This window comes from Stenella coeruleoalba (genome assembly GCF_951394435.1).
Source record: "Stenella coeruleoalba genome assembly, chromosome: 3".
In the NCBI taxonomy this organism is placed as follows: Eukaryota; Metazoa; Chordata; class Mammalia; order Artiodactyla; family Delphinidae; genus Stenella; species Stenella coeruleoalba.
The window spans coordinates 1,007,748-1,034,896 of record NC_137148.1 but is presented as its reverse complement, the minus strand read 5'-3'; the positions used below and the strand labels follow the sequence as shown (position 1 = coordinate 1,034,896).

Genomic DNA, 27,149 nt, shown 5'->3' with positions numbered 1-27,149 from the left:
GACATGTTACAAAATGCACGTATTTTTATTATGACGGGGGAATAACTCGATCACAGACCAACCACCACTTTGCTGTATCCTTAAAAACAGCGCCAAGGAGCCAAATACAAAACCAGCTGCACCAGTTCACAAGCTGCTCACCTCAGACGAGCAGCGGCACGTCCTGCCTCGGGGGCATCCGCGGGCCGAGGTTCCAGGACACCCAGGCGTCCTGCTCGCCTGCGGCCCTCTTCCCAGCCTCCCAAAGGGACTCGTGCTTTTCCAAAGCTGAGGCTGTGCCCGCCTCCTGTCCAGCTGTCCACGCGTGTGCGGTTCTCGGGGGCGCCCACGCTTCCCTGGCCCCGCCGGCCACGTCTGTGTCCTCGTAGGATGTTAGCGGCACCGCCTGTGGCCCTGCCTGGCCGCCCCTCCTCTTGGCTTTCACCTCCGCCTTTCTGGACTCCAGCCGCTTCCCTGGCCCCCCGCGGGGCCACCCTTCTCCCCGTGATCCGTGCCGGCCTCGCACACGCGGCCCCGAGCAGCGACTGCCCCGAGCCGCCCCTCCCCGGTTCAGGGTGGATGAGCCACGGGAACCACAAGCCCCCGGCCCCCCGGGGCCAGAGACAAGCCTCGCGCCCCCTGCCGCGCAGGAGAAGCGCCCCCAGCGGGGCTCCGAGAGGAAAACACGCCCAGGCCGTCCGAGCAGGGTCCCTTCGACCCCGTGGGCCTTGCTTTGGCATCGCGACAGGAGCAGGGGCAGGCGTCCGAGTGTACAAATGTGTTTATGGATGACGCAGAAAGCTTCGGGACGGGGACGCCGCTGGCGGGAGACGCTCCTCGCCGAGGAGGGAGGCGGCTCCTCCGCGTGGGTCCCCGGCACCGGCGGGGCCGCTAGGCCGGGTGGTGGTGGTGGTGGTGGTGGTGGTGGTGCTCGTGGTGGTGGTGGTGCTCGTGGCGCTGGACCGCCGGCACCGCGCAGGCCTCGCCCAGCAGCACGGGCGGCAGCTCCCGCGCTGCCTCGTGCTCCAGCGCCGCGGGCTGGCCTGGTGCGGCCTTGAGCGGCGAGTGGCCCTCCCGGCCCCTCTGCCGGCAGCGCCTGTGGCCGTAGGGCGGGGGCAGGGACTGCGGGACATGGTGACCGTCCTGGGGCGGGGCCTGGGGTTGGGGGGCCGGCGGATGAAAGCTGAACGCTCTCCCGGGCCTGCCCCCACTGGGGGCGCCGGGCGGCCGCCCCGAGCCCTGCGGGGACCTCAGGAACGGCCTCTCCGGCCCCTTCGGCCGGGGCGGCAGGTCCAGGGCCCGCGGCACAGGCTCCGCGGCCAGCAGAGCGGGCTCGGCCGGTCCCAGGCAGCGGCGATGGTGCGCGGCGTGCGCGTCCGACTCCTGGGAGCGGGACCGGCCCTGCGGGTGCGCGGCCCGGGCTGGGGGCTCCTGCCTGGCCTGCGCCGGGGGGGACCCTGCAGACACGGCCCCCGTGAGACCCCTCGCAGGGCCTGGGACGTCCCACCCGGACCCGGTCCTGCCCGCACACCTGAACGGCCCACTCTGGGACTCGGGGCCCCAGCTGGGGTCGCCGCAGGGGCCTGGAACCCTCAGGCCTGGCGCCAGGGGCCCAGTCTCCAGGACCCACCTGGTCCGAACTTAGAGGCGTAGTTCTCGATTCCCGCCAGGTCCAGGTAGTGGTTCCTCCGCTCCGTGCTCTCGTCCACACAGTAGGGCCCCCGCTCGGGGCAGGGGTGGGGGTCGGCGGTGGGCCTCCTGGTGGAGCGTGGGGGGGGCGAGGGTTTGCTCTCTCATGCTCTGAGCAGCATGCCCACCCAGAAAGGGTGGGCGCTGCGACAAGCAGGGCCCCAAGGGGACCCCAGGACCACGGCCCCACCCAGTGTCCTCTGCTGTCTCTGTGTCACCTAGGATGCCAGCTAGGGCTCCGTGGCTGCTGCCCCAGTGAGTGGAGCCGTAGGGCACAGGAGCAGCTGGGCTGAGGGTCTGGAGGCCAAACGCCTGCTGCCCTTCAAGCCCCATGGCCTCTCAGACGACACTGGAAGCGCCCAGCTCCAGCCTCAGTGCCGGCCGCCCACCCGATGGCAGGGAGGGACCGGGGCTCCCTGGCCGCATCCGGCCTTTGTGCCCAGGTGCCCGCCCTGGCGGGCCACCCCAAGGGGACAGCCCCTGAGGCCTGTGGGGCGCAGGAGTGTGGCTGGGCTGCTCGCATCTCAGGAGGGCAGAGCTGGACGCCAGCCCCTCACCTGATGTGCGTGGACAGCCTCTTGTCGGCCACCCTGGGGTCCTCGGGGAGCTCCCCCTCCATCCTGCATCGCGTGGGCTCCCGGTCTGAAAGAGGCAGGTGGGCACTCGTTCTCTCACCCACTCGTTCACTCACTCATTCATTCGCTCACTCACTCACTCGTTCACTCATTCAATCACCCACTGGTTCACTCACTCATTCATTCATTCACTCACTCGTTCGCTCACTCACTCAGGCACCCACGCACTCATTCTTTCACTGAACAAACAGCTTCGAGCCCTCGCCAGGTGCCAGGCCCCGCCTTCCATGTTCAGGAGGCCATAGAGATTTTTTCTGTGATGGGGGCACTGAACAGTAGACACAGTTAACACCCCCCGGCAGGGTGGGTGGGAGCTCTGGGGAGATGCAGTGTGGGGGCAGCGGGGGGCAGGAAGCCTGCCTGCGAGGAGGGGCGGGCTGACGTGTAAGCAGGGTCTTCAGGGCATCTGGGCAGGGAGCTGCTGCAGCTCAGGAGCCAGGCCCTCACCCTGGCTGGCGGGGGGACCGTCCTTCCTCTTGCTGGAGGGCTCAGGGCTGACGGTCAGCTTCACCCGGAGGGTCTTGCTCCTGCCCGAGGAGTGGTTGACCGAGGCATCGACGACCTCGTAGATCGTGTGCATCAGGCTGGACATGTCCTGAGGGCGGGCACGGACGTCACGGACACAGGCAGACGGGGGGAGGACCGCCCCACCCACACTGCCTGCTGCCACCTCCAGGCTGCCTGCCTGATTGATTCACTCGGCATCCCAGCAGAGCCCAGCTAAAGGAGGCAGCTCATCTGAGACGCCTTTCCTCATCCTGCGAATGCACCACGCAACCTGAGCCAGCAGCCCTGCTGGCATCACACCTTTCCGACCTTTTAAATTTCAAACCGATCTATGTTCAAAGCCTTAGCAGTCAGATAAGCTATCAGATTCTGCTTTTAACTCATACCCACTTATTTCAGTCATCCTACGTGCCTGCTTCCTTTCAAGAGGCACTTTGCCCCTCCTGGACACACAAGCCAGCAGAGCAGAGCGCCGGGGGCACCCCTGGGGCCCTCACCACCCCGCGGAGGGGAGGGGCTGCTGGCCGGGGCAGAGACAGGCGTGCAGGGCTCTGCCAGGAACCGTACAGACAGCAGCCGGGCGCAGGAGGGGACACGGACTCCAGCCGGCTCTGTCGGTGACCTGGGTCCTGCGGTGGCTCCCCTCCCGCCCCGCGCAAGCCCGTCTATGAAGGGTGCCAGCCTCTCCCGCCGCCCTGGAGGGGCTCAGCCTGTCCCCATCGTGGAGACCCGGGCATCGTTGTCTGTCTGCGGCCAGCGCCCTTCCAGGGACCGTGGGGTGCAGACGCAGAGTGTCACCTCTCTGGTGGCCTTGCCACTGTTGTCGAAGCCGTAGAGTGTGAACGTCCACTCCTGGCCGTCGTCCTCCTCCACCGAGACGTCACACTGGAGCGCCTGCAGGGGAGACGGGGACAGGCAGCCAGGGCCAGCCTCGCCCTCGCGCCGGGGCCCTGACCCCCACCGCGGGGGGCTGGGGAGCTGAGGGGTCTGCACAGTCGACTCCTGGGTCGCTTCCGTGGTGCTGGCACTGGGGCCGGGCAGCAGAGCCTGCGGCGTGGGAGCTGCAGGGCGCAGGGACCCCATGTTAGCGCGGTACGCGCCCCTCCCCCGGCGCTGGCCGCCTGCAGGAGGGGCAGCCGGGCAAAGACCTACGTCCACGTTCAGGCGCCGCTTGCCCGGCCCGCGGGGGCCCTCGCGGTTCACTGCTCTTTCTCCATCGTCTGTGCCGAAGAGCTGTCCTGGGCCCTCTCGGCCCTCGGCCTTCTCCGGCGGCAGGGCCACTGCAGGGACGAGAGGGGTGGGACGGGCCCGTCTCCCCTGGCCTGGCCCGGGGGCTGACGCAGGGCTGGGGAGGGGGTGTGGCCCCGGGGCCACCGCATCCTTGCTGGGCCTGTGACCTCTCCAGACGGGTCTGAGCTGAGGGCCTGGGCTTCTGCAACACGCGGCATCAAGGGACCTGAGCGGAGGCCAGGGCGGCCCTCCCCGGGGTGAGCCGCGGCCGGACGCGCGCTCCTGCCTCCCTGGCTGCAGTGGCTTCGAAGCCTGGGGCAGGGAGAGGGCGGCCCCGCAGGCCCACAGGCAGGCAGCCCGGCCCGAGGGGCCCCCGGGAGGGTTGCTGCACTCACCGTCTGGCTTCCCCTCCCCAGCGACACGGTCCGGTTTCCCAACAGCCCGCAACACCAGCCCCTGGGAGGCTGCCTGTGCGCCGGGCAGCCCCCTCCCCAATCTCCGGGCCCGACGGACAAGCAGTTCCCTGGTCTCCAGGCTCACTTACTCCCCAGGACGGGAGCCGGGCGTGTCTGCGAGACACGCAGCTGCCAGGAGACACCCAGGGCCTGAGCTCCTGGGCAGGGCTCGCGGAGCCCCTCCGAAGGCAGCCCTGCGGTCAGCCTCCCCGCCCACGTAATGCTGAGAACACTCACCCGGCACCTGACCCTCGGACAAGCCTGGTGGTCACTGTCACACGCCATGGGGACCCACTCCACGGCAGATGCACATGTGTGGCGGTGACTAGGGCGGTCATGCTTCGCACGCAGACCACTTTGGACGCCTTACGCTAATGCGGCACATCACACCCACAGGTGACCCGTGGATTCACCGAAACACCCGTGCGGAACCTGTCCTTCCGCCCACGGGCTCGCGGGACTCCAGGGACGCGGACGGGCGCAGGCCCTGAGATTCGCCTTTTGCTTCTCCAACCCCCAGACCGAAGTCCACGTCATCTGCTCCACGGAGGAGCCCACGTGAGATGTGTTTCTAAGCACATCTCAGAACAACTTGCTTTTAAGACCGGGGAACCTGGCTTGCACCTGCAAACGGCCACCGGTGGGGACCCGCGACCAGCCAGGGCTGGCCTGGGTGTGCTGGGATACGTCGGGGAGCGTGGGGTGTGGGTGGTCCCCATTGCCAGGGTGTCCTGGGGGCAGGTGCCTGGGGTACGGTGTGGCGTCAGTGAGGTCTGGAGAGCAGGACTTACCCTCTAGGGGACACGGGTCGTCCCGGAAAGGTCCTTCCTTGGGGTCCCCGCCAGGCAGCCCCTGCAGGGAGAGAGGACAGGGCAGACGGTGTGCACCCCCACATGCGCTCCGGGTGCCGGAACCGGACCCCACCTCCTGGGGCGCCAAGAGTTCTTGGTCTAGAAATACCAACCTCTCCACACTCACTAAGCCTCAGGTTTTTGAAAGTAAGACACACGCACATCCCTGGATGTTGTCTGGTTCCACGAGAAGTGTCTCCAGGACGAGACGTGGCGCCCGTGAGCGCGCCGGGGCTTCAACAGGAGCCCCGCACGAGGGGCACGGCCTTTGCCCAAGGGCGCAGCCGCAGTGAGAACGAAGCTGCGGCCTGGCCTTTGCTGTGAGAGGTGGGCACAGACCAGAAGCCTGGGCTGCGGACAGAAGCCGCCTGCCCTCTGCTCCCTGGCCCGCACGCAGCACCTCCCGTCACAGCCGGGCAAGGACCCGAGTGACCTGCCCCCGAAACCCCCGCGAACCCAGGGGCCGGGGCTGCAGGGGGACGGCATCTCCTCCAGGGCGGCCGGGCCGAGGGCACAGACAGAAGCCCCCGGCTTCCAGGGCCGATCCCAAGACCCGTTACGGAAAAACGGGACAAGACTTCCAACGTATCCAAAGGGTGTTTCAGCCAGGAAACCACAGAACAGAAGTTCACGTGGCCCGTGGAGACAGCCCACAAAAGTCAGAGCACAGAGACGGGAAGAAGGGGCGACACGGCCAGGGAAGCTGCCCGGCTCCATCCAGTGTCCCAGTGGTGGGTCGCGTGGCGTCGCCCCCAGGACCCGGGTGTTTCCCCAGGTGACTCTTGGGCAGACGGACGTCTCTGTCCCCCCCGTTTCCGTTCTGACTCCGAAGCCACAGAGCTGTTGCGAGCCCGGCCAAGGATGCAACGCTCAGATGTGTGTGAGGACACGGTCCCCCAGCTGCTTGGCTACGCGGCCCTCTTGGGCCCCAAGGCGCTATCACACCTCCTGACGCAGCACCTCCAGGCCACTTGGGGCCCCTCATCTCTCCCAAGGGCTCAGGCCCAGGCTGAGTCAACTCGGCAGGAGACCCAGTGGGGTTGCCCCGCCAGGTCGCCTGACACCCCACAAGCTCGGGGCCCCGCAGGGGATGGTGGAGGGTTCCGACCGCTGCCCCTCAGGCTGCGGGCAGTGGCCGGGGACCAGCCCCGACCTGTCCACAAACAGGCCTGACGTCATCTCCACGTGGTGGTGGTGTTGGGTCAGACTGTCCCTCTGTCGCCTTTTCACGCAGGTGGACTGGGGGTGGAAGCAGTGTCCCCATGCCGGTGCCTCGGAGGGTGCTGACCAGGCCCGGCCGGGAGGGGCCACGTGCGGGACCAACTGGGCGGCAGGGAGAGGGGGCCACAACGCCTGCGCCCCGCGGGGGCGGCCTGGCGGCATCCTTGCCCTGGCCGGTGAGTGCCAGAGCCTCTGCCAGCCCGAGGCGCCCCGGCCACCACCGGAACAGCAGAAGGCCCTGTGCCGGCTCGGCCCACGCGGCTGTGACACTGGTCCCTGCTCCCAGGTTCCTCATCTAGGGGCCTGATGCCACCTGATGCCAGACCCAGCCCCTCGTGCCAGGCCCACCAGTGCCCTCGGGATGGCCGTGTCCGTCGGCAGGAGGAGAGGGGACGCAGGCCAGCCTCAAACACAGCTCTGCGTCTCTAGCTTGTTCTTTGTGAGAACAAACAAATCAAAACAAACCCCACGAAAAACACCTGGAATGCTGTTACCCAGATCTTCAGACTGATTACTTTGAAGAAGACCTTGATGCCAAACACACCCTAAGACACTTGGGTCCACGGGAACGAGGAGACAGACGCACACCTCCTGTTCTGCGCACATGCTGCCCTGGGTTCAGTGAGGACCGGCCCAGATGCCCCGCTCTGCGTGGGGAAGGGAACCCCCCCCAGGCCTTGGGGTCTCCCAAGGAACGCGGGTGCAGCAGGGCGGGACCGAGGGACAGAGCGCGGGCTCCTCTGGGTGAGATCCCGGCTGTGCTGGGGGCCCCTACGCACGTGACATCAGGGAACCTGGCCTGGGGCTCTGACGGCCGTGGGCACCACAGGAGCACCCAGACGGTGCAGGGACCATCGCTGCCCAGACGGAGCCTCGAGGAGGATGCGGGGTGGAGACGGTGTCGCTGGGCCCAGGAAGGAGGGGGACCCCTGCCGCCTGTCTCCAGAGCCCCTACAGGTGCCCCTGGCGTCTTCCTCTCTCCTAATCCCCTGCCCTAACCCCCTCCACGTCACACCCTTCAGAATAAGGCTACTTCCATAGTTCTCTCAGCACGCCAGGTGGGCAGTGAACTTGTTTTAAGAAGAAGTCACCCGATTATTAAGACGCCACTCCCTCGGCCACCCAGCCTGCTGGCATCGAAAGCACCCGCTTCGCCTATAGCTCCAAGCGTCCTTGGGGTCCTGTGAACGCCCTGCACACGCAGCGCCCGGGCTCACAAGGTCCTCTCCCGCCCAAAGACAGGGCTGAGCTCTCTCCCGGGTGGACGTTAAGATAACTTCCAGTCACTTTTCCTGAAAACCTGATTTCTGGTTAAATTGTTTTCTGTAAAATCAAAATAAGTCATGAAGCTGAGGTCCCAGGCATTTGTGGGGAGCAGCGGTGGCCTCCGGACCAGGCGCCGGAGGCTTGCGGGTCAGCTGGCAACAGAGCACAGCACTCCTTGCTAGAAGAGCCAGTCTCGGGGTGGAGCGGCTGAGGCCCCGAGACGCGCTTCTGGGAAAGCGCCGGGCGCACGGCTGGTGGGGCGGCTGGCCCGGAGGCCTCGGCCACCAGCAGCTGGAGCGACAGGCAGGAAGCCAGGGTTTCCACATCGCTCGCCTGGCCCGGCTGAGAGGTCAGAGGAAAAACAAGACCCACCCAAGTCCTCTACGTGTGAGCTTAAAAAAGTTGCAAGTTCAAAACTTCATCCCATTTTTTGTTCTAAAATAATTTGAGACTTGCTTTTGGCGTATTGTGTTGGTTACAGACAAGACGGTAAATGCTTCGGGCTGGGGGAGGGTCAAGACAGAAACGGTCTGCACAGACCCTTGGCTGGACCCTGAGCTGCTCGCCTACAATCACAGACACAGTCAGGACACGACGGGCCAGGACGGATACGACAGCCCGTCGTGACCTCCTTCCCTGATACGGCTGCGCGTGTTCATCCACGTACACCCCGAGGCTAGAACACGCAGCGTTTAAGATCTGAGTCGACAGCAACCGCTGCAATGCACGGCACTCAGGGAACAGACAGCGCTGCAGGGAACGCAACCGAGCTTCTCCCGCGGCTGGTGCCTTCACATCCGTCCTGGTTGCACCAAAATGCCCCTTAATCTGCACCGCTTTGGCTCAACACAAGGGCCAAGGGCTTTAACCGCAACATAAAAAACCTCCCGCAGGGCTGCTGACCAGATGCGCGGCCACGCCCCGCAGGGCGACCTCCTAAGTGGCCCGAAAACCGGGGCCCTCAAGCACGACCGGGGTGCACACAGACGCCCCATTTCTGATGGCCCCGCTCAAGGGCCCCGCTTCCGCCGCAGCGCCTGCCCCAGGGCGGTCCAGCCCCACCCCTCCTGGGATGCCCCTCCCGTGCTGGCGTGCACCCCCTTGCTCTGAGCCCCCGCTGCAGACCCTCCCCAGCGTCAACCTCCCCCCTCGCTCCCCTTTGCGCCCCCAGAGGAGCCCCGGCCTCCTGCATACAGAATCCTCCACCCTCACCTCGCTCTCCGGTCCGGCCCCCACCTTCCCGCTTCCTGCTTCCCCGCCTGACCGGATGGTCCTGGGCACCAACCACCTCCTGACTCTCCTGGTGACGGGCTCCATCCCCATGCGGCCCCGGGACTCCCACATCAGTCAGCAGGGCCTACGAGATCGCCATGCTCTACGATCCATGCGGGGCCTGAGCCCCTGCCAACCCCCGGGGCACCAGGCAGGGGCAGCTCCGCCCTCGCCCCTGCAGCATCTGCGTTCAGCCTCCGGCATCCGCCAGGCGCTCTGCTGGCCCCCGGGACGGCACCAGGGCCCACGCATCCTGAAGCTTTATTCTCCCTGTCCTTCTTTGGACGTCAACATCGGGTGGCCGCGGCCTTCGCTGCAGGGTCCCCATGGTCCCATCCGTGCCCCCCTCACCCGCAGGGGCTCTCGGGGGGGCCCAGAGGCCACGTACCCTGCCGTGCCTCTGTCCTGAGCTCAGACTCCCGAGAACATCTGCTCCATGAGCCACGGCACAAAACTGAATTCCTGGTCCTTCCCAGCAAGTGGCCCTTGGCCTGGCCAGGTCCTGCCGAAAGGCCCGGGACGGCCCATCTGCCCAGGTGAGGCCTACAGGCACACAGGTGTTGGGACATACCACCTGAAAGCTCAGACCCTGGCCTCCCGTGAGAAAGCCAAGAGGTCTGGCCGCACGTTCCCACGGCCAGGGTGCCCCCTCCAGCCGCCAGAGCTGTCGACGCTGGGCCGTCCACCCCTCACGCGAGCCTGGCTGCGCGGCAGGAGATGGGCTCCTGTTTAAGGCCACGTGGATGTGGGGATGTCTGGCTGATTGAAAAGGAGAAGCCTTCGGTGATGCAAACGATCACCTCCTGAACACCGTCCGCTTTCCAAACGTCAACGTTCACATATTCCTTCAAAATTCAGCGGCTCTGCGGCCTTAGGAAACATGTTCCCGGGTTTTCGGGGCCGCCCGTTTTCCTTGGAAACCCCACACTCTTGACGGAGCAGAGGCTCCCCGCCCCCCGACTCCCGGGAAGATCCCCGAGGGAATCGGTGCGGCCGGAGTTTCTGCTCTTCCCATGGAGCCGTGAACGGGGCGGAGCATGTGAAAAGATGGCCTTTACAAACCTGCTTCCTCATCGGCCTGTTAAAGGGTCTGGTTAGAAACTGCTCGACAAACATGCTGGGCATCCTGGAAGGACCTTACAATCCGCTGCAAACTCGAGACCCCAGGGGGACCTCCTGGTCGATCCTGCAGCCCAGCTCCCCGGCCACTCTGGCCCGGCCGCCCGTTCCTGTGGCCGCCCACCTGCATGGGAACCTGCTTCCCTGCAGTCGGCCGTGAGGGGCGCCCGGCGTCCACCGGGCTGCTTGGCTTCTGAACCCGGGTCCACCCAGGGTCCTGGCGTGGCCGCGGGCCTGTGACAAGCCTCAGGGCGGGCGGGGGCTCACATCCCGGCCTTCCGCCACCACCCCCCGCCGATGCTGCCGGGAAAACTCAAGGCCCTTCCAGGCAGCAGCCCATGGGGTTAGTTCAGGCCTTGTTTTGCTCCAGCAAGGGCAGGCGTCTCCTCTTTTCCAAACAGATGACCCTGCACTGTGTTTCCTTCAAAAAGCCAGGTTGATTCAACCCAGATTCTTCGCCAGGGCTTAGCGCGGGGGTCTGGGGGATTTGGGCTTCAATAAGCAGGAGCTGTCAAGGGTCACAGGGCCCGGAGGACAGTGTGTCCGTGTCCTGGGGCGGCCGTAACAAACGGCCACCAGCTGGGTGGCTTAAAACAGAGAAACAGAAACCACGGTGTGGCAGGGGCTCCCCCGGAGGCCCCAGGGAGGGTCCCTCCTGCCTCTCCCAGCTCCCGGGGGCCGCAGCGTCTCTGGGCTCGTGGCCGCATCCCGCCAACCTCCGCCCTGTGGCCACGCGGCCTCTCCAGGGCGCATCTTCCATTCTGGGTCAGCACCCCCGCCCCCCTCCTTCCTCTTACAGAGATACACCTGGTGGCAGTTTGGGCCACCAGCACCATCTCTCGTCTCTAGATCCTGAGTTTAATGACATCTGCAGAGACCCGTTTTCCATATGAGGTAACAGTCGTGGGCCCTGGGATGAGAATGAGTCCAGCACCGCCCGGAAGCCGAAAGGCGGCTGAGAATCCTGAACCGGCCGCCGGCCGCGCGGCCTCGGCTGTCCTCCCAGTGACGCGAGGCCGGGGTGCAGAGTGACTGCCCACGCACACGCTCACCACAGGGCCTTCTCCTGAAGCAGGGGAGACAGGGAAGCACACTGGCCAGAAACCCAGCTGCGACCAGGCCCCTCCTCCGGCCTCAGGGGTGGGGAGACCGCAGCCCCGCTCCAAAGCCAGGGTCACAACGCAAACCGCGAGGGCGGACTGAGAGCCGCGTCTGCTCCCACAGTGGATTCTTTGGACTCCGAGGGGGCCCCAGGCCTGCGTTTCTGAGAACCAGTTTTCCCCAGAGGACGGAAAACTAGCTCTGTGTGTTGAGTCCAATTTCCTTTCTGCGGAGGGTCCAAGGACACGTTGCTGTCTCAAGAATCCAGACGGTCCCCCTGCGAGAGCCAGGCTGCATGCACCCACCCCCAGGGACGGCTCTGGTCCCACCGCTGATCTTGGAACAGTAAAAATACGGGGTGATCCACTCAGGGAAGTTTGCAGCCCCCCTGCAGCTCAGGAGCTAAAGCCCATAGAGCATCTTGGGGTCTGGAAATACAGTCCCATGGGATGTAAGTTCAAGGCTGCTTCTGAGAGCCTGGACTGGGTGAATTCCGGAGTCCCAAGGTGAGATGTCTGCGGGGGGGGGGCGGTAGGAGGGGGGCCCAGTGTGGATGGGAGTTCAAGCAGGGGGAGGAGAACAACACCGGAAGTCAGAGAGAGGAAGAGAGATGGGGGAGGGGAAAGGAGGGGGGAGGGAGAGGGGAGGGGCTCCCCCGGAGGAGCAGCGGGAGGGCCGCGGGGAGGAGGGGGACCTAGCAGGCCAGCTGGGGGCGCCCTCCAGAGCGAATGGCTCCTGGTAGGACATCCTTGGTGCTCCCCAGCTCCCTCAGGAGAGGGTGGCCTCAATGCCAGGAGGACGCCTGGGGCCCGGGGCCTGCGGGGCCCACGCCCAGGGTCACAGGTACCATCCCAAAGGTGCTGTTCACCACGCGCTCCCACCCGTTCGGAAACCAGATGGATCGCTCCTGCCGCACCACCACCCCAGCGAGCCCCTCCCAGCGACGCAGGGCACCTCTCCAGCCACACCGCCTGGCTGCCCCACGGGCTCTCCACCCCGGCCCCGGCTCACACCGGCCCCCCGCGTGGGCTGTCGGCCCTCGTGGAATGTCGATCAGTCCAGCAGGGTTTCTGATCATCAGAGACAGAGCCTGGCCTTACCTCCCCGCCCTGGGCAGCTGAAGCAGGTAGCTCTGAAGCGGCATGTGGGGAGGGCCCTGGGGACGGCTGGAAGGGGCCGTCGGAGCCACACTGATTCCGGCTCTGCGGTCAGCACTGCCAGGGAGCTGGCTCGCCAGAAGCCACGAGGACAGCCGCACCCGCCCTGGACGGCAGCCCCGCCCATGGTTAATCCTGCAAACGACAGCCCCGGGTGCTGGGCGGCCCGCTGGGGACCGGGGTGGGGACCCGGTCGTGGCAGAGGGTGGAGATGCGGGGCCGGAGCAGGCATCCCAGGCAGCCAGGGGCTCGGGGGCTCAGCGAGGAGGCAGGTCCTCAGGGGACATGCCCAGCAGGCTTGTGCTACGTCAGTGACCAAGGCGACCAAGGCTACTTCGGGGCAGTTTGGGAGGAGCCTGGGGCTGGGCAAGGGGCGGGGGTGATGTGACATCTAGGCAAGGGCGACCTGGGCCAAGTGGGGGGGCCGGAGAGGAAGCCGGGCTCCAGCTCGGGGCTGTCAGGACGCCGGATGTGGCGGGATTGGTGTGGGGTGAGAGGTGGGGAGGCCTGGGCTCACCATGCACTGGACAGAACTGGGCCATGCGCGAGAAGGCAAAGGCAGAAACCCCAAGGGCTGGGGCGCTGGGCGGGGGAGACGCCCCAGAGTCAAAGGTCAGGGGTACAGCAGAGTGGACGGGGAAGGAGGCAGGGTGGGACAGCGGGAGGAGGGGGGACAGTGGCCTCAGGCGGGAGAGAACGGAGGGCAGAGGGGGTCTGCCCACCCCGCTGCCTGAAGGCCTGGTGGGCACACATCTCAGAAACACCCGCAAGGGAGACCGAGGCAGCCTGGGCAGAACTGGCTGGAAGGCGCCGGGCCAGCGCGTCTGTCTGGAAACGCCAGGCGGTGGGAGTCTCGGCTTCAGCGGCGGAACAGTTTCAGGTGTGACGACGCAGCTCTGGGGCTTAGTAATTCCTACTCAGGTGCAACGACGCCACAGAGGGTCTCCACTCGAGGGGCCACGGCGGCTGTGGCTGTGACCTCTTGATTTCAAAGCGAAAGTTAAGGACAGCGAGGCCTCGGGGGAGGGGCGGTGCGGGACTTGCCCACAACCACAGAGGCCTTCGGCGTCTTGCTTTCCAAGTTACAACCGCACTTCAGGAGCCAAGGGGCATTTCTAGATTTGCCCATCGGTGCCCCTGCTTTAGCGCCGTTTAACCGGGCTGGTAATAACCACATTTGGAACTGGAGGTCTAGAAACTCAGTCATTTGAGGATCAAAGGGTATCCTAAAATAAATGCCTACAGACCTCACGTGCCCGCACAGCCGTAACCTGCTTCCTGGGTGAGGTCACCTTACCCCACCGGAGAACGGCTGGCACGCGTGCGGCAGGAAAGCCTGAAAACACGCCCCCCGGGGGACTCAGCCCAGGAGCTGGTCCACAGCCCACGGCTGTGAATAAGTTACAGCTGGGCGGTGGGGGCACACAGGCCACCTGCTGGGGAAATAACTCCACCCTAAGACATGCGCAAGGAAAACGAGAAGCGGAGGGTCAGTGAGAAGACACACACACACACACACACACACCCTGCATATGCATACACGTGTGTACACGTGCATGTACACATACACATATGCACGGAGACACACATGCGCGTGTACACACACACATGCACGTATACATATGCAGGCCCACGCATGCCCCCCACAATCTCTACCCCAGATAATTGAGAAGTGCGCATAAAACACGCCAAAAACGTCTTCAGTGACTCAGTTCTCAGCAGCCCGCAATTCTGTTTTCTGTTTAACACGAAACCATTTCGCAACAAACCTGCAGACCGGCTTCTCTCCCGGTCGTGCCGCTCCTGTTTCCATCTTCAGAGCTAACGACGAGAAACTTCACAGAACACGGAAGATCGCGGGCGATCATCCTTCCAGGGCCTGCTGCTGCCCTCCAAGCTTCCTGGCCGCAGCGGTCACAACACGCAGAATACCAACAAGACCCTCGTCCCCCACGTGCCTGAACCACCGTGCCCTCCAGCGCTCCCGTTCAGACGGCGTTTAACGCCACTGGGTTTGGGCTGCAGACCCAGATTCATCTTCCTCTATCTGGCTTCTTCCTCTGGAAAAACCACTGGGCTTTTCATTCTTTCATTCATATTTAAGCCTCATGTTTTCTATTTCAAAGGAAGATCAACTCCAAAGTAGAAAAGAACCCCACGCACTTGCGTTTTTAGTTTAGAAGGCCTCACGTGTCCACGAGTGATGCCAGGGCCCGCAGCAGAGATAAACAGGCTGGAGACGCTAACGGTTTGTCCTTGGTCACGGCTCCGGAGCCCGAGGGCCGAGCTCTGAGAGCGATCAGGGTTTTCCTCTCTTTGGCAGTACCTGTGTGGTGTCAGGCGGAAACACCTCCTCGTGGCTCTGAGGCTGCTTCCGGCCCCCGTGTGTCAAGGCCGACAGAGCCCAGCGCCCCCTCCCCAATTCTACACACAGGAACCAAAACCCACCCTTCAAGCAACGGAGTTGAGACCCCACCCGTGAAAGACAGAAAGTGTTTTGAAGAGAGCTGCACTCGCCTTGCCTAAGCCCTCCTTCAACCATTCCTCCCACCCTCACCCCCAGCCCCGGCAATCAGAGCTCTCGTCTCTGCATATTTCTGGTCCTCATACGAGAGAGATCACATGGCGTTCGTCTTTCTCTGCCTGACTTACTTCACTTCGCATAATGCTCTCAAGGTCCGTCCATGTTTTGGGCAAGATTTTCTTCTTTGTTGCTGAATAACATTCCACTGTATATACACACCACATCTTCTTTATCCATCCATCCATCCATCCACGGACGTTCAGGTGGCTTCCGTGTCTCGGCTATCGTGAACAGTGCTGCAGTGAACGTGGGGCTGCACGTGTTATCTTTCTGAGTTAGTGTTTCTGCTTTCTTTGGAATACACACCCAGGAGTGGGATTGCTGGATCACGTGGTAGTTCTGTTTTTAACTTCTTGAGGAAACTCCAGACTGTTCTCCACAGGGGCTGCGCCAATCTTCATTCCCACCAGCAGTGCATGGGGGTTCCCTTTTCTCCACTCCCTCGTCAACACTTGCTATCTCTTCTCTTTTCGATGGTGGCCACCTGACAGGTGGGAGGTGACATCTTGTGGTTTTGATCTGCATTTCCGTGATGATTAGCGCTACTGAGCACCTTTTCGTGTGCCTGTTGGCCACCTGCATTTCTTCCTTTGAAAAGCGTCTTTGTTAAACGATGATCTCGCCGCAGAAGCAACGCCGGGCCCAGGGCAGCCGCGTGGTTTGGGAGACTCTGGGGAGCATGGGAAGAACCCTGAGCGCAGGAGACCCGCTCTTGCCTCACAGCCCTTCTCCAGGTTTTCCTCAAGAAGCCTCAGAGGAGAAGCGGGTGTCCGGGCTCATGGGTGGGCATGGGGTCCTCCATCCCAGGGCACTCAGTACCCCTGGAGGAGCTGCCCCACCATACGGACACCCTAGCACCCTCTGCGCGCCCTTTACAGCCACCTGGGATCCCCACGTGACTCAGGAAAACCCAGACGAACACCAGCTTCAGATGCGGGTGTGCCGTCCCGTGAAGGAGCCCTGAGCCTGCCGTCCTCCGCCTGCTGCCCGGGCAGCCCGGGAGGGTTCCGTGTACTCGACAGCCGTGGACGCTGATGCCAGTGGAGTCTGGACCCCAGACTTTCTCTTCCAAGATCTCCTTTCACCGTCCTCCTTCCTCACCCACAAACTCCAGCACCTCTGACTTCGCGGGTGCGTTTACGTGCGGGTGTGGGAAGAGCCGTGACATGGACGATCGCTGCACGGCCGTGCCCGCCCGTGTTCTCTCCCATGGCCCCTCGGCAGCGGCCCCGCCAATTTGATTTGTGGTGTGAGACAGACTCCTCACCGCTTCTGCTGCTCTGCTGACACCCCTCTGGGGAGAGGGTCCTGTGGGCTAGAAGCAGACCGCGGCGTATCACCTGGATCTGAGACCACCGAGGACGGCCTTCTCCCTGCTCACGGCCCCAGCGAGGGACGGAGGGGGGTCAATGTTGCTGAACTTCAGCTTGTCCTCCTTGCCGAGCCAAGGTGTGCGTCTCCGACGGTCCTCGCCCCCATTTGCACGTTTGTACATTTAGGTGCATTGCATGCTCACCGAACAAAAACCACTGAACCCCTGGTGCTAACGATCTGCCTTGCTTTCTTGCATCTAAAAGGATTCCGGCCAATGTGAAAACCCAAACCTCCAGCATGCTGAAAAATGAGCAGGGATTTGCCTATGCCTGCGGACACTGGCCGTTGACAGTGTCCTTGAGATACGTGAGACCCGCCAAGCTCACTGGGGCTCTGCACTCTCCAGACTGCAGCTGCAGGGGGAGGGGCCCCGGGGCTTAGCAGACATCAAATGGAGCGTTCTGGAGCTGTGCTGTCCACGTGGCAGCCACAGCCACGTGTGCCTACTTACATTTGAATTTATGAATGAAACCACGTTAGAAATCCAGCTCCCCTGGCACTCGCCACACTCCAGGCACCAGCGTGGCCGGCAGCGACCGCTGTGGGCGCGTGGATACAGCCCACATCCAGCGCCGGTTGGGAGCACCCAAATCCCACCCCCACCCCCAGGTGGAGACGCGGTGATCGGCCGAGGTCACAGAGGTCGCCAGCTGGACTCTGGCCCCGCAGCGGGGCTTCCCCGGCCCGGGACCCTTGGGACCTCAGTGACCCAGCTCCGGCTGGCCAGTGCTGGGAAGATGACTCAGTCGGGCAGGTAGAGGGCAGGGGTCTGAAACAGGCAAGGCGGACAGTCCTAGCAGGCAGCCTGAGGCCCCCCGGACAGGCCAGATGTCCACGGCAGGGCCCAGGCCAAGGACTGAGCAAAAGTCCCAGGGGCCGGAGCAACACGTGAAACCCGGCAGACCGGACACGAGGGTGGCCGGGGGGGCAGGCGGGAGTCGGTCGGCACAGGCTCCAAGGGGCAGCAGGCGGCTCTGGGCGGAGGGACGTGCCTACCTGGCCGCGTGTGGTCAGTTGGCCGGCGCAGAGGCCCAGCAGGCGGCCCACATGGGCAGTTCTCGACTCCAGGCCGACCGGGGGGCTGGCAGATCTGCTGAGCGATGGGGATGCCAGAGACTGAGGGCCCGGGGACCACGGGGCTGTCCCAAGCAGGCCAGGCTGTGGATGCAGGTCCAGGGGTGCATCAGGAGCTCTGCCCAGGCTGTGGGGAGTGGACGTCCCAGCGGCAGCCGGACAGGTGCTCCCAGGCCGGGGAGAGGCCAACGCAGACGTTTGACCTGTTGCTGCCAAAGGGCCAGAGGGGCCACCGAGGGGCGCGTACCGAGGAGGAAAGGGCGCAGGCCGCGAGCCCTGAACACAGAAACCAGGTGCCCCGGACGGGCCTGCGGGCCGCGAGGTGCAGGGCCTCTTCCCGACCAGCTCGCGGAAAGAAAGTGTCGGAATCCCTTTCGCACCCACGTAGAAATCCGCGGCGTTAGACTACATTTTCACGGGCCTGGAGCCCCCAGAAGCTGGAAGAGGCAGGGAGGGCCCCCCGCAGGGCCTGCAGACGGAGCGCAGCCCTGGGACAGCTCAATGTCCGAGTTCTGACCTCCAGAACGGTGAGAGAGTAAACGTCTGTCATTTTAGGCCGACCAGTTGGTGGTACTTTGTCACGGCCACCCCAGGAGACCCACGAAGGGAGCCCAAGGCTTCTCTTCTACATAACTACTTTAAAACATTTAACTTTAAGGCATTCCCAACGTGTGCTTTCAGCCATCAAAGACCTAGAACTCTGGAAAGGTCCACGGTCAGATGCCCCAGTGCCTGCTGACCACAGGGAAGATCACGGGTCCAGCCTCCCTCAGGAAGAATTCCCAACGCCTCCCGGTGAGGTCTGGGGTCTGCTCAACCCTCCCCTGAGGATCCAGGGACCCCAGGGCAGTGGGCCGGCACCTCGTGGGTTTAGGGTGTACACGTGGGCATCTGCAACCCCCCAGGCAGGGACGGCTCCGTCCTCCTAGGGGAGAAAGATCTGAGGGGCAGATGGCCCTCAGGCCAGGATGCAACGTGCCCCAGGATGTCAGGGTCCACTGGCCTCTGGATAGGGTCGCCAACCTCCTACAGCCCAAAGAAGGCGGGGGAGGGGGAGAAGGGAAGGGGTGGGGGGAGAAGAGAGCGGAGGGGGTGAAACCGGGAGCTGCAGACAGACCCCCACGGGCAAGGCTTAGACCCGGGGTTGTGAGACACCCCAGGGCCCGGCCCTCCTAGAGATTCTTTGCCTCCTGGTTGCAGGGAAAGGAATCAGTGCTCAGGGAGGGAGGCGCGTTTCAAGGGTTTCTTCTCCACAGAACAGAGGAGGCTCTTTTATGAGAGCTGTTAAAGGGAGGCCGTGGAACCAGCGTAGAAATATCCACCCTCTTCCAAGCACGACAACCGGAGGATTACAGACCTCAGCTCTGGAGGCAGGAACCAGAAAGGCAGGCACGCGGTCCCCTCCCCCAGGCCCCACTTCCCCGAAGCCCTTCCAGGGGGACCCGGGGCAGCAACGCCCGTGCAGCTCCCAGCGGGGGTGCAAAGGCAGCTGCCGCACGAGGGCGGATGACCGTTTGGTCAGCACGGCCACGGGAGCCTCCCCTGTGCGAGGCCCAGGCCCCCCTCGGGCCTCTGTCCCCAGGAGACCCCGCCCCAGAGATGCACCGGCACAGGGACTCAAGCCGCCGGCCTGGTCGGGACGGCAGAGCCCAGAAAGCTGGCTGAGTGTCGGCTGTCAGAGCAGCGGCGGGGCCTGCACGGGGTGCACGTGGAGGGTGGACATGCAGGGCATAGAGCCGGCCCTGAGCCGAGGAAAGCCTCAGGCCCATTAGGGCCGCACCGCACCCCGATTCCCGAGAAGGTGACCGTGTGCGGAGGTGGGGTCGCCGCGGAGGCCCTCTGGTAAGATGAGGTCACCGGGGCGGACCCGGATCCCACAGCCTGTGTCCTGACGAAGAGACCGTCACGTCTCAGGGGGGTGACCCTGGGAGGACACGGGGGGGGCGGCGCCTCCTGGCAGGGGAGCGAGGCCCTGGTGGGAAGTGGCAGGTGGACACCTGGACCCTCCACCTCCGGGATGGAGACAAGCAGGCCGCCACCCCGTCCGTCCGCCTGTCCGTCTGTCCATGGGGCTTTGCTACGGCTGCCCCAGGAAACCCATACTCGGCCCATCGCCACCTCTCCCCGCGAGGGCCGGGCACCCTCCTCCCCTCCCAGCAGCCAGGGTTCCTGCTGCGATGCTGTCAGCCCCTCGCTCCACACGCGTAGCCGTCCAGAGGGCACCTTGCTGGGTAGGAAGGGCCGCAGGCGTCCGGGCCCCGTGGGGAGGGCAGGCCCGCCGCGCACTCCTGGGGGCTGGTCACCAACCCGGCGGCGCTGCGGTGACCCGCACGCCAGGCCTGCTTCCGGCCGCGGCATCCTTCTCAAGGGCTTCCATTCGACACAGGCGTTTTCTTCCAAAGCCAGCGACTGTCTGATGCAGGGTAAACCTGGGAGAGGCTCCACTTCACGCCCAGGAGGCCCGAGGCCCAGGGCAGCGACATGCAGCAACCCAGCAGGCGGCTTCCCTCGAACCCAGCGCAGGACAGACTCAGGAGACGGGCCGTGCCTGGCCGGGACCGAACCTCCACTCCGGGGACCGGGGACTGGGGACGGCAGCCACAGGCCTCCCCTCTTCAGGGAGAAGGAGAGGAAGGGGCCAGCACGACCCCACGCCCGCCGGGCCCGCCTGGAGCACCCAGTCTCTCGGGGGGCTGCTGACCTGAGGGCGCAGCTCACAGGGCCCTGGGGTGAGAGGCAGGAAGCTCGGGCCCGTCACGCTTACTGACCACGGGTGGGCTGCCATCCACCACAGCCCCTGCCCCGCGGCACCAGCGCCCGCTCCCGTCCTGCTCTCCACACGTCCCTCGCTTCACGTCTCCTCGTAGGACCCAAGCAGGGGCATGCGGCCTCCGCGCCACGGAGCACAGGCTGTGGCCCAGAGACGTGAGGGCAAGTGACAGGCGGGCAGCTCCAGGCCCAGAGCAGGGTCTGGGTGGCAATGAGGCCACTGCGCAGGCTGCCTCCCGTGGACAACGGGACAGAGGAAGGCTTGGGGGTGGGGGGAGCCGCCCACATTTCAAAAGGGCCACGTCACGGGGCTCCCAGTCGTCACCTGCGGGCAGTGTTTCTGTGACAACCTTGCTGGGGCTGCCTGGCTGGCTGCCCCCTGGCCATACGGTGGGAGTGAGAACAGGGGACATGGGTGGCCTCGATGTCTCACCTCCAGAGGAAGACACGGCCTAACCCAGCGGTCCCCAACCTGTTTGGCATCAGGGGCTGGTGGGGTGGAAGACAATTTTTCCACGGACGGGGGTGGGGGATGGCTCAGGCAGTAGTGCAAGCGACGGGGAGCGACCGGGAGAGACGGGGAGAGACGGGGAGCGATGGGGAGAGACGGGGAGAGACGGGGAGCAACAGGGAGACACGGGGAGACACGGGGAGAGACGGGGAGCGACGGGGAACGACGGGGAGAGATGGGGAACGACGGGGAGCGACAGGGAGACATGGGGAGACACGGGGAGCGACGGGGAACGACGGGGAGAGACGGGGAACGACGGGGAGCGACAGGGAGACATGGGGAGCGACGGGGAGAGATGGGGAGTGACGGGGAACGACGGGGAGAGACGGGGAGCAACGGGGAACGACGGGGAGAGACGAGGAGCGACGGGGAGACATGGGGAGCGATGGGGAGAGACGGGGAGAGATGCGGAGAGACGGGGAGCGATGGGGAGAGACGGGGAGCAACAGGGAGACACGGGGAGAGACGGGGAGAGACGGGGAGAGACGGGGAGCGACGGGGAGAGACGGGGAGAGACGGGGAGCGACGGGGAGACATGGGGAGCGACGGGGAGAGACGGGGAGCGACAGGGGATCGATGGGGATCGATGGGGAGCGACGGGGAGCGGTGGGGAAGAGACGGGGAGACGGGGAGCGGCAGGTGAAGCTTCGCTGTCTCGCCCGCCACTCACCTCCTGCTGTGCGGCCCGGCCTGGGGAATGGGGACTCATGACCTAACTCCTGACCCCTGGGGAGGCAGGTCAGAGGGGCAGGGCAGCACCGTCCGCCTCCTCCCCACCCAGGGAGGGTCTGCGGACCGGCTGAGCCACGGCCGTGCTGCCCCGCGAACAAGCTCTGGTCAAGCGCTGGCCGCCCAGGTGACGGCGGCTGGAGAACCAGGTGCCGCCAACAAGGGACGTGAAGCTGAACTACAGATCTCGTTGGTCACTTTGTGGCTCAGATGAGAGATCAGTCTGCTTCGGCACACACGGCGGGGCCACGGCGCCCAGGACAGAATCTACTCGCTGGCGCTCACGGCCCTAACCTCACCGCGAACCCCACAGCGTCGAGGCTGTGAGGGCCTGGCTCGCTCCTCAGCAGAGCTCCGAGCCGGCCGCGCAGACGCTCTGCGTTTCCCACTGCATCTGGGTCTGCGCTCACCCCCGCTTAAAAGCTGGTAGTTTCGCCGGGCAGCTACCAGAGCTGAGGGCTGATTTCTGAAGACTGCAGACTGGCATGGATTTTCAAAGAAGATAACAGGCAAGACTTCGACAAAAGCCCTCTAAGTCGTTCCTTTAACTACTTCTCCACGAAGGAGAGCGAAGGTGAGATGAGGGACAGGGGCCGCTTGGATGGGGCACCATGTTCTCCCACGGCGGCCTGTCACGCCCTGAGGAGAGCAGGGTGACGGCGGGTCTCTGCTTTCACTCCTGCAAAGTTGGTGTTTCTGCTCACCCAGCAGCCAACTGGGCTGCTCGAGACCCCCCACCGTCCTGCAGGCTCCTCCTCTCAAAACGGTGTCCCCGAGCTGGGGCGCTCCATGAACTTCCCCGTCCTCCGTCCGACCACCGTCCCTGGTCTGCACACGGGGCTTCTCGGGGGCTGCCCCCAAGGGCACACGCGAGAGTGGTGGGTCAGTGTCACGTGCCAATGTGTCCCCAGGGCAGGCAGGCAAATGCCACGTCTCCCACCAAACCTGGGGCCTTCTCAAGAGACCAGCACCCCGAGGGCAGGGTCTGCGTCCACCACTGTCCTGCCCTGGGGCACAGCCTCTGCCCGCCGGCCCTGCCACGACGAACACCATCCACCACCCGGGCCCTGAGGTCGGGGCGCCGGCCGCAGCCTCGCCGGGTCCACATCCCAGAGCCCTTGCCAACCACACGAGGATGCCAGAGCACGTGCCAGGCAGGCACACGCTCTGCCCTCGCGCCCTCCCTGGGTGCCTGGCTGGGGCGGGTGCCCCGTGCGTGGCGTCTGGCCCGTCCGCGTGCCCTCGACGCCCACTGGCCGTCAGATGCCATTGGCTGCAGGCCCACAAACGACCCCAACCTCCTGCACCCCCGACCCCGGGGACAGCCAGTGGGGCACGGTGGGTCCCCTTCCCCGCCGGGAGGCCCGCCTGCAGACAGCACCCACCCAGGTTTCCAGGTGAGGAAGAGGCACACGTAGGCCAGTCACCCCTGGACACACTGAGCAGCTGGCTGCCTCCCGGGGTCCTCAGGCCGCCCCGTCCTCCCCGCCCGCTCCAGGCATTTCCCACAAAGCGGCCTTGTGGCTCCAGGGTCCCCAGCCCAGCGGCCCCCCAGAGGTGCCTCAGTCAGGACCACCTGGCCCATCCGTAGGCCAAGCGGCGTCCAGGGAGGCCATCTGCAGTTCCGGAAGCTTGGGCGGGGGGAGGGACACTGACACCACCCGACCTTGGGGGGATTCCCTGCCGATCTGTGAGGTCTGGGCCCTCAGGCCTGTGGCTGGTGCCCCCCCAAACCCAGAGGAGCCCCCAGGCTTGCGTGCGCACCTGGGCTGGCCTCGCACACGGCCAGGCCACATCCAAGGGCAGAAACAGGGCCCCTGAGAGAAAGCCAAGCCCCCCGGCTGCTCCTGGAGTGGTGCCCAGACGCCGCACACAGGCCAGGACTCCACAGATCACGCGTCCCAGAGCACGGGTCATGGAAGGCCAGGGGTCGGCCTGCGGAGCTGCACGGTGGCTGCAGCGCCACCACCTGTCCACCCAGGCCGCTCCTTCCACGCGGCTGCGGCCCGACGGCTGAGGAGGAGCCCTGGCGTCCACAGGACAGGATACAGCCCGTAACGTGTGGTTTACGCCGCACACCGTGGCTCCACGGTGACTGGGACGGGGGCAGCCAGAAGCCTCGGGGCGCCCCCACGCCTCTGGAGCCGCTGGAATCCCCTTTCTTGCGCTTACTCAATAGAAATCTGGGTTTCAGTCACAGCAAAGTTTCAGTTGTTGGTGGTGATTCTTGTCTTCTGGACTCTTCCCGCCCCGCAGGGAGCATGGAGAAATCAGACGGGCAGATGGCGAGTGAGCACGTGCCCGGGAGGGGCAGCTGGACCCCACAGGGCCTCGCCCTGACCTCCGCCAGCCCCACCTCTGGAACAGCGCAGTCAAGCGCTGACGCTGTGACCGCCGCCTCTCCTCCGGACTGTAACGCACATGCAGCCTCAGTCACCCACTGCTGCACCCTCTGTGCCGCTCTTGCCAATGTCCCGCGTCACAACCCCAGGCCCCTGGGGGCCCGCGGCAATGAAGTGAGGCAGCGTCTCTCAGAATCAAGGAGGAGGACCACTCTAGACCGTGAAGCGGGCATCTACCTGCCCGAAAACACTAATAGTTACCAGAGACCTTATTAGACGTGCACTACGCGGGCACCAGGGGCCAGCACGGCTCACTAATTTCGTTTATTTTTGGGGCGGGGGGTGGACGGTGAGTGAGGGCAGGTGAGAGTGAGGTGGGGGACATGCACTTAATTTCCACGAGGTCATTTGGGACAGTTCTTGCGGCAACACGGCGCACCAGGATTGACCTGCGTGGAAGCACAGGAGGACATGTCCCCTCGCTGACCCCAGTCAGGTGTTCTGGGGGCACTGCACAGTCAGGCTGGCCTTCCTTGGGACATCGCCTGGGAGGGCAGGGACGGTGACGGGGCTCTGGACACCACACAAGGGGAAGGACAGGAAACAGGAGGAACGTAGGACCTGACACCCCAATGTCCCCCGACAGAGCAACTTCCGGGCAGAGGCAGGAGTGGAGGTGCCCGGTGAGGGGGGTCGGCGGTGCGGCAGCGAGATACCTGAGCACCTGGGCCGGGGGGGTCTAAACTCCCAGCGTGGCTCACAGCCCCATGGCCAGATGAGGAAAGATGGGAAAAGGCAAGAAAAGATCAAATGTATTACATTTAAAGGCCCATCCCTTATCCTGAGATTCTTTTCTTCCTACATCGTGGCGTCATGAATGAGGCTGTCACAGTACGTTCAGGCTGCGGCGACGACACACCACAGAGCAGTGGCTCATAAACAACAGAAGTTCATCGCTCACAGTCTCGGAGGCTGGACGTCCAAGACCGAGGGGCCGGCAGGCTTGGCCTTCTGCCTGTAACGCCGCGCGGTGCTCTGGGGCTCGCATACGGGCACGGATCCCGTCGTGAGGACTCTGCCCTCGGGGCCTAATCGCCTCCCCAAAGGCCAGCCTCTGAATGTATCACACAGCGGGGTAGGTTTCAACACATGAATTTTGGGGGGGACACAAACATTCAGACCACAGCTGCGAACAAAACAACAAGGGAACAACCCAAGCCAAACCCCACACTGTTCTTTCAAGAACGTCCCGAGGGCATGGAATCCATTGGCCTAAGAAACCGTCATAACCTGGCACTCTAACCCGCGGCCAGAGCGGAAGCGTTTTGTTTTCCATCTCCGTAGCCCGCAGCCCGGGACGAACACCGCCTGCGTGTGGGACCTGCTGTGCTGAGCTGACGACGGCCCCGCCGGGTGGCTGGCAAGACAGGGTTAGGTGGTGGACATGCCCTTCACCGCTCTGGACTGCCTGCCGCCCCCTACACACAGGAGGACCAAGTGGGAAGGAAACACCGTCCCGTTATCAGCACCCACCTGCCCAGGCAAACTAAATCAGACCAAAGGAGGGCCAGAGAGCAGCTGGGGCGGCCCCGTGGTGCGCAGGAGCACATGTCCACGCAACCTTCCCATGAGTGCCCAGCAAACACTGTAAACTGGAGTTCCTACCTTCACAGGCGTGGGATTCAAATTTCACTCCCAGACACAGGAATCATAACTCTACTGTGTGTTTGATCTCAGGGCGTATCTGGGCCCCTTCTCGGGACGAGGCCACGCAAGTGTTTACAAATACACTCAGAACTTTTCATCTATCAACCGGCCAGAAAAGTGTCTTTCCAAAAGGAGAGCTGACACGTCCATGCGCTGCTGTACTCTGTCTGCGGGGGACTCTGAGGGGAACAAGCAGTGGTGGAGGAGGGGGTCTCCGTCGTCTGGCACGGCCACCGACCCAACTCCAGTCCACACTAACGCCCGAGACCATCCACCGGCCTCTCTCCTCCCGGGCGAACGTGCGCAGTCTGGTTTGCCCAAGGCCCCTCTGGTGCCCCAGGCCTGGACGGAACACCCTTCCAAATCCACTCTCAGGGGCGCTGGGTCCTGAGTGGGACCCCTGCGACCCCTGACAGCACCTGCAGCCCGGGTGTCCCTGGGCTTTCCCGTGAGCATCCCCTTAGGCCTGCGGTCACCCACACGGCAGATGGGCAGCACGGTGGCCTTTAACGCTGTGGCCGCCACTGCTGTGCGGTATACTGATCCTACAGCAGGTCATTCCCCAGCCCTGCCCCCACTCCTCCAGCCTGAGAGAGCGAGGCCTCGCGCCACATCCCCTCCCCCAGAGGGAGGGGCCGTCTGGCCCAGCCCGAGTCACTCTCGCTGGGCCATCGGGGCCCTCGCCTTCTCTGTCCTGGGGTCCTGGGTCCGGGTCAGAGGGCACAACTTTGCTACTCAGGTCCCCTGGCCCCGGCGGGGCCGCCGGGCCCACCACGCCTACCTGCTTGTCCCTTGTGCCGTGCTCCACGCAGCCCCGCCGCTCCGCCTCCTCCGTGCCTCTGCGGCCACCCAGGTACGCAGACACCACGAAGCTGTCCCCTGCGGCCCCGTGGGCGGACGCGCGGGAAACGGGGCGCCGAGGAGGGAAGGAGACGCCCGGTAAGCCCGCGGGAGCTGCGCCTGGACGATGCCCCGCCGCCAGGCGCGCCCACCCCTCGCCGCGCGGCCTGGGGCGCGGGGCTCCGGCGGGGGACCGGGGTCGCGGTCTGGGGCGGGGAAACCTGTGCGCTCCCGGAGGCCCCAAGGCAAGGTTCTCCGCCCCCGCCCACCCCACCCCACCCGGCCTCGACGGCAGAAAGCGCGTCGCGCTCTGTGCTCGGGTCCCAGCCCCGGTGGCAGTCGCGCGCCCTGGCCGCCGCCCCGCGCGCTCACCTTCGGGGCTCTCTCTCCGCTTGAAGGCTGCAGCGGCTGCGGCGCGGCCGGAGGGCGCGGGGAGAGGGAAGGGACAGTGAGTGGCTGGCGCGCGCCCGCCCGCCCGCCCGCCTGCCCGTCCGCCTGCCCGCCGCCCCGCATCTCACCGTGCTTGGACTGGAATTTCCCCATGTCGCCCCCGGCCCGCCCGCCCGCGCGCGCTCCCGGCGCCGAGCCCAGGTGCCGGGCTGGGGTCCGGGGCGGGGGCCGGCGTCCGCGGGGGCGGCAGGGACCCGGCGACCGGGTTCCTCTCAGCCGCGGGGAGCGGGGGCGGGCGGCGGAGGCAGCGGCGGCGGCGGCGCGGCTCCCTCTGAGCGCGCGCCCCC

At 65.0% G+C, this 27,149-nt stretch overlaps 1 protein-coding gene across 2 annotated transcripts; it reads right to left on the bottom strand.

Moving 5' to 3' along the window:
* Positions 1 to 5: 5 nt before the first annotated feature.
* Positions 6 to 27,149, bottom strand: NKD2 (NKD inhibitor of WNT signaling pathway 2). Of its 2 annotated transcripts, XM_079916764.1 has the most exons (10): positions 26,931 to 27,126; positions 26,785 to 26,820; positions 26,354 to 26,451; positions 5,287 to 5,347; positions 3,963 to 4,090; positions 3,609 to 3,704; positions 2,751 to 2,898; positions 2,226 to 2,310; positions 1,610 to 1,737; positions 6 to 1,436 (listed from the first exon to the last, which is right to left on the bottom strand). In XM_079916764.1, the coding sequence occupies exons 1-10, from the start codon at positions 26,953 to 26,955 to the stop codon at positions 871 to 873; spliced, it is 1,371 nt and encodes a 456-aa protein (XP_079772890.1). In that variant the 5' UTR covers positions 26,956 to 27,126; the 3' UTR covers positions 6 to 870. The 2 variants fall into 2 exon arrangements, with proteins under 2 accessions (XP_079772890.1, XP_079772889.1); XM_079916763.1 differs by having other exon boundaries at positions 3,609 to 4,090; positions 26,931 to 27,149.